Source organism: Mus pahari, chromosome 14, assembly GCF_900095145.1.
Source record: "Mus pahari chromosome 14, PAHARI_EIJ_v1.1, whole genome shotgun sequence".
NCBI lineage: Eukaryota > Metazoa > Chordata > Mammalia > Rodentia > Muridae > Mus > Mus pahari.
In genome coordinates, this window is record NC_034603.1 from 51654044 (window position 1) to 51660063 (window position 6020).

Here is a 6020-nt window from a genome sequence, read left to right on the forward strand (position 1 = left end):
GAGTCTGATCTTGTTAAGGATGGTTATGAGCCTCCATGTGGTTGCTGGGATTTAAACTCTGGACCTTCAGAAGAGCAGTCGGGTGTTCTTACACACTGAGCCATCTCACCAGCCCGAATGGTAGATTTCTTATTTCACACCTGCAGCAGCAGCCATATGGACGGAGATTCTCTGGGAAAAACAAAATGTGTTCTCTGATGATCAGGTTCCCAGTTTTGCCTTTCAGTGGACTGCAGATTCTTACATTTCAAAACAGTGTGTCCCTCTCACTTGAGAGCTTCCCATAAAGAGCAGAAATGACTGTTTTCATGTATAAAGTAGATAATGACTGCTATACATAACTGGCATAAACACTCTGATGGTGATTACAGCCTTCTTTTAAAAAAATAATAGCTCCTGAAAGGGACTGCAGTGCAGCCTGATCTGTGCTGTGTGTAATTGGTGTATGCGAACGTTCTGGGCGGGAACTGGAGTCTCTTAGTTTCCATCAGCTGCTTCATTACCTTGCAGAGTCTCTCTTTGTCCAATTCTGTGAATATAATTTTAAAATTAATTACATTCAATTAAATGTCACATTTAGCAGAAAGATTTTGCCACTGAGCTTTTAAAAGACCATAGCTAAAATTGGAGGGTTACGAAAAGCAGGCAGGCCATCCAGCTTCCTGGGCTTTTTGTCCTTAAACACCAATTACCTTTATTCCTATGTAACATTCTGGTCAATGAGCTATAGTTTAATTATTTATGGAACTATAAAAGCATCCACCTACATGTAGAGATGATAAGCTATTACATTTGTCAAGATCAGATAGCAGCAGCCGTGTGGCGGTGATGTGAAATTCAATATCCAATGTCTCTAAGTCTTGACACACAGTGGGCCCAATTACCATGTGTGTGGGACAGCCTGGTTTCCACCTTGGTTGTGGGCCGCTGATAAGAAGATTTAAATGACTGTGGTAAGGGTTTTGCTGCAGGGCCGAGACCTCAATAGAAATCCATTTTTATATCTTGGGCTGTGGTACTGAGTGACAGTGGCTGGTGGTGAAATGCAGTCATTCATATGGAAAGGTTGTTCTTCCAGGGAACTGCCTACCTCTGATAAGAGGAAGAATGAAGGCTTCTATAGTGTGCTCAAGTCTTCCAAGAATTGCCTACGCAGAGATGCTACTCATTACATGATTCTTCCATCCAGAAAAAATGTCTACAGATAAAATTCTCTTCACCTAATTTGGAAGTGATTGTTGTTTTGCTACAAAGATAGCTCTCTGGGACCGCTGGTGTGAGCCTTGTGAAAGTGACCATTCTCTTACGTCTGCCATTGCTTATCAGATGTCCAGACTTCCACACAATGATCAAAAGCAGAATTTACATCTTGGCTTGAAGAACATTATACAAATCGACTATTATTTAACTGTCTCACTTCTACAGCCCGAGCTGCTTTAAAGAAGTCTTATGTTAGGCGATTGTAATTTATCTTTAAATATTAGGTATACACTTTTGGAATCTCATGTTAAATTATTGTGAACTCTAAGTTAAAACCACAGAAAGTTCTTTTTTTAAAAAAAGATTTATGTATTTATTTATTAATTTTATGTATATGAGTACACTGTTGCTGTCTTCAGACACACCAGAAGAGGGCATCAGATCCCATTACAGATGATTGTGAGCCACCATGTGGTTGCTGGGATTTGAACTCAGGACCTCTGAAAGAGCTGAAAGTGCTCTTAACCACTGAGCCATCTCTCCAGCCTCCCCAGAAAGTTTTTCTTTAATGATCTATTTCAATGCCTTTATGATTTAACTCAACAATCAGACCATCAGTGTAAATGTCACCCCCTCCTCAGTCAAAAAAAAAAAGAATGAGAGCTAGTGTTTATTTTCAGGAAAAAAAGGCATTGTTTTTAGTCATTTTTGGAGTTTCTATGTAGTGTCTAGCTTTTGAAACAGAGAGCCGTAGGGCTGCAGACGCAGTTTGGTTGTCAGCCTCCATGGCCTACTGTATAGGAAGCCCTTATTCAATTCTCAGCATACGACTGTAGCCCCAGCACTCAGGAGGTAAAGGCAGGAGGGTCAGAAATTCAGTGTCTTCCTCAGCTACATGAAGGATGCACGACACCCCGTCTCTCTAAAAAAAATTATTACATTATTTTTGTGAGGTGGAGTAGGTGCTTGTGTGCCAAGGTATGCACGTGGAGGTGAAAGGACCACCTTTGGGTCTGTGCTCTCCTTCCACCATGTAGATCCTGGCATGGAACCTTTATCAACACTGAACCATCTCACCACCTGTTTTGTTTTGTTTACTGGTAAGAAAGACTAGAGAGAAGACTCCATTAAGAGCACTTGTTATTCCTCCATAGTGAGAGAAAGTTAAGAGAACATACCCAGATAGGGGAAAAGGATGGCCATTTCCTTACTCACGGGAAGGCTGCAGGAAAGAAAAGGCCTGCCCAGCAGCAAACATCTGGGCAAAAGGATAAGAAAACAGGAGAAGTGGGGTCTTATAAAATGTTCCCTCCCTTCCCCACAGATGTCAGCCTGCCTCAGTAAAGCATTTTGGAGTTTGTTGTTTTCCATAACTTGCTCTACATTTCAGTCTGTGGTATTTCCCAGGCAGTCTGTCTGCCCCACAGAATGAATACAGCTAACACCAGGACAAGTTCCATTCCCAGCCCCCAGCTCGTTCCTTGTAACTCCAGCTCCTGGGGATCCGGTGCCCTCTTCTGGCCTCTGGGATTACCTAAATACACGTGGCATAACCACAGACATGCACAGTTTGTGTGTGAGACAAGTGTCTTACTTTGTATCTCTAGTGTCCTGGTACTCACTATGTAAACCAGACTGGCCTCGAACTCACAGAGGTCCACCTGCCTCTGCCTCCTGAGTGCTGGAATTACATGTATGTGCCAGAATGCCTGACATACATAATCCAAATTTTTTAGGAAGGAAGGAAAGGGAAAGGGAAAAGAGGGAAAGAGCAGAGAACGGTGACCTCTGACTTGGCTCTGAGCCCCATGTGGTGATGAGGGAGGGAAGGGTTCAGCGTCTGAGCAGTGACACAGCTTTCCCCTTCTTTGCAGTGCTCCATCACTCTTGATCCCATTCCCTGGCACTAAAGCCTCCACAGACAAGTACGCAGTGTTCAAAGGGATTTCCACCGACAAGCCCTCCGAAAACCCTGCTTCATTTGGAGGTAAAGACAGTTTGTCAGCTGATAAATCTGCAGCTGTAACTTTTAATTAAGTTGTATAAATCTTTAAGGGGCACATTTTTTATTGAATGTGTCAGATGCTGCTCCACATGTTAAATATGTTTGCGCTGCCCAATGTACCATGCTTCTCTGGTTGTTGTCTCTGGGTTCCTCACTGTAAGGAGTCTCTGTCTCTCTCTCTCTCTCTCGCAGAGTCTGGTGATAAATACAGTGCTTTCAGGGAACTCGAGCAAACGACAGACAGTAAGCCTTTAGGTAAGTTTGGATTCCTGGGTTTTTCCCTTTGCCAAGCTGGGGAGAAGACAGTGCCCTGTACGTGTTAAACAAGTACCTTACCACTGAGCTACTGCCCCAACCCTTTAAGAATTTTTATTTGTGTTTTTGTTTTTAGTGACAACCATAAACATTTGTTTTTTAATTGCATATATACATATGTTTTTGTTTGTTTTTTAAAGATTTATTTATTTGTTATATGTAAGTACAGTGTAGCTGTCTTCAGACACTCCAGAAGAGGGCATCTGATCTCATTACAGATGGTTGTGAGACACCATGTGGTTGCTGGTAATTCAACTCAGGACCTCTGGAAGAGCAGTCAGTGCTCTTATCTGCTGAGCCATCTCTCCAGCCCCCATGTTTGTTTGTTTTTTATAATGCCTTTTTAAAGTAATGTTTATGAGTACACTGTAGCTATCTTCAGACACAACAGAATAGAACCCTGGATCACATGACAGATGGTCATGAACCACCATGCGGTTTCTGGGAATTGAACTCAGGACCTCTGGAAGAGCAGCCAGTGCTCTTAACCTCTGAGATACTTCTCCAGCCCTTGTATATATGTTGTTTTTAAAAACTGGCAACCCAGGTATTATAGCACCCACCTGTAATCGCATTACTTGTGCAGCATAGTCAGGAGGGTTGCCACAAGGTCAGGGCAAATCTGGGTTACATAGTTAGTTCCAGGCCAACCTAGTGAAAATTCTGAGTCACTAGGCAGGCCTAACAGGCTGGGAACTTAGAGGGATCCACTTGTCTCTGCCATTCAAGTGCTGGAATTAAAGGTGTGTGCCACCATACCCAACTAAAAAGAAATTAACATATTGTTATTATTTGGCATAATAATATTGTGCTACATACTCAGACTGTAGGTGTTTTGATTCAGAAGTCCTTAATGTTTGCTGCAGTAAGTACTGAGCTGAGTAGCACACAGTCTTGTGGGGTAGGGATAATCTTGGGGAGCTTCGAAATGACAATGAGGTAGTGTCTTAGTCAGGGTTTCTATTCCTGCACAAACATCATGACCAAGAAGCAAGTTGGAGAGGAAAAAGTTTATTCAGCTTATACTTCCATTCTGCTGTTAATCACCAAGGAAGTCAGGACTGGAACTCAAGCAGGCCAGGAAGCAGGAGCTGATGCAGAGGCCATCAAGGGATGTTCCTTACTGGCTTGCTTCCCCTGGCTTGCTCAGCCTGCCCTCTTATAGGACCCAAGACTACCAGCCCAGAGATTGCACCACCCACAAGGGGACCTGCCCACTTGATCACTAATTGAGAAAATGCCTTATAGCTAGATCTCGTAGAGATATTTCCTCAACCGAAGCTCCTTTCTCTGTGATAACTCCAGCTGTGTCAAGTTGACACACACAGCCAGCCAGTACAGGCAGTGAGGCTCAGTTATTGTGAGGTGCTTTCTTGGATTTGGGGTAATGTTAAATCAATACAGTTTCCTCTGAAAACAGTGTGTTTACATCAGTTCCTGGTATAGTACTTGGCATTATTTATGTTTTCTTGGTTTCTCAATCATCATTTGGAAAGAAAAGCACTATAGAATACCATCACTTCAAAACAGCTCTGGGCTAGGGAGGTGGCTCAGTAGTTAAGGACACTTGCTACCAAGCCTGACAGCCTGAGCCTCATCACCAGAATCTACATGGTGAAAGGAGAGACCAGCTCCTGCCAGTCACCTAGGAACTGGACACATGCGCATGTGCTAGCATGCATGTACTTATGCCCCTTTGTATGAGTGTGCACACATACACACCAAATACATAAATAAACCTAAATTTTTTAATTAAAAAACAAGCTGGCTCTGGTAAGCTCATAAATCTCAGCAGGTACTCAAGCTCCTTCTCCTTGCATAGCAAGTTCGAAGTCAGCCGGGGAAACAGCAGGAAACAGTAGCTATAACAAAGCCGAATGTATCTATCATACATAAGGCAGGAGTGAGGCATCTCACATTGGGAGAAGTGAGTGTGGCACTGTCTAATAGCTGGACAGCCACCGGCTATAGCTTAGATGGTGTCTGTGAGAGTTGCTCTGCACTTCTACAGAGAAGCTTAAGTGTGAGGTGGCACAGCTAATAAAGAAATACATCTCCTTAGGATTCCTTCTCATTAGTGACATAGTCCTAACACTTAATACTCTTCAACACTAAAGATCATTAAGAAAAAGAAAACATTGTCTTTGTATAAAATGAAAACATGGAGGCCAGCAAGGCTTGGCCTAATTAGCATTTTACCAGGTGGCATTCCAAAGCATCAGAGCTGAGATATGGGCTCAGGGTACAGAGAATACTTAGATTGCCCAGGCAGCTCCTGGTCTTCACCCCCAGCACTGCTAAATTAGTCCATTGAATGAATGAATGAATGAATGAATGAATGAATGAGTCAGACATTAGCTCACCTATTCAGGAGGTAGGAAAGATCAGTTCCTGTACTGTGTTGTGTTTGACTCATCACCATCGTTCAGGATTTTCAAAATTGGCTATGATTTAATGAGAAAGATGAAGGAGTGTGTGTGTGTGTGTGTGTGTGTGTGTG

At 42.9% G+C, this 6020-nt stretch overlaps 1 protein-coding gene across 10 annotated transcripts in view; it reads left to right on the top strand.

Moving 5' to 3' along the window:
- Synrg (synergin gamma) overlaps positions 1-6020 on the top strand; it is an 81016-nt gene that overhangs the window by 35007 nt on the left and 39989 nt on the right. For all 10 annotated transcript variants that reach the window (XM_029545776.1, XM_029545777.1, XM_029545779.1 and 7 more), the window contains 2 exons: positions 3075-3187; positions 3398-3460. In XM_029545776.1, the coding sequence (XP_029401636.1) occupies positions 3075-3187; positions 3398-3460 (176 nt within the window). The remainder of the gene's footprint in view (positions 1-3074; positions 3188-3397; positions 3461-6020) is intronic.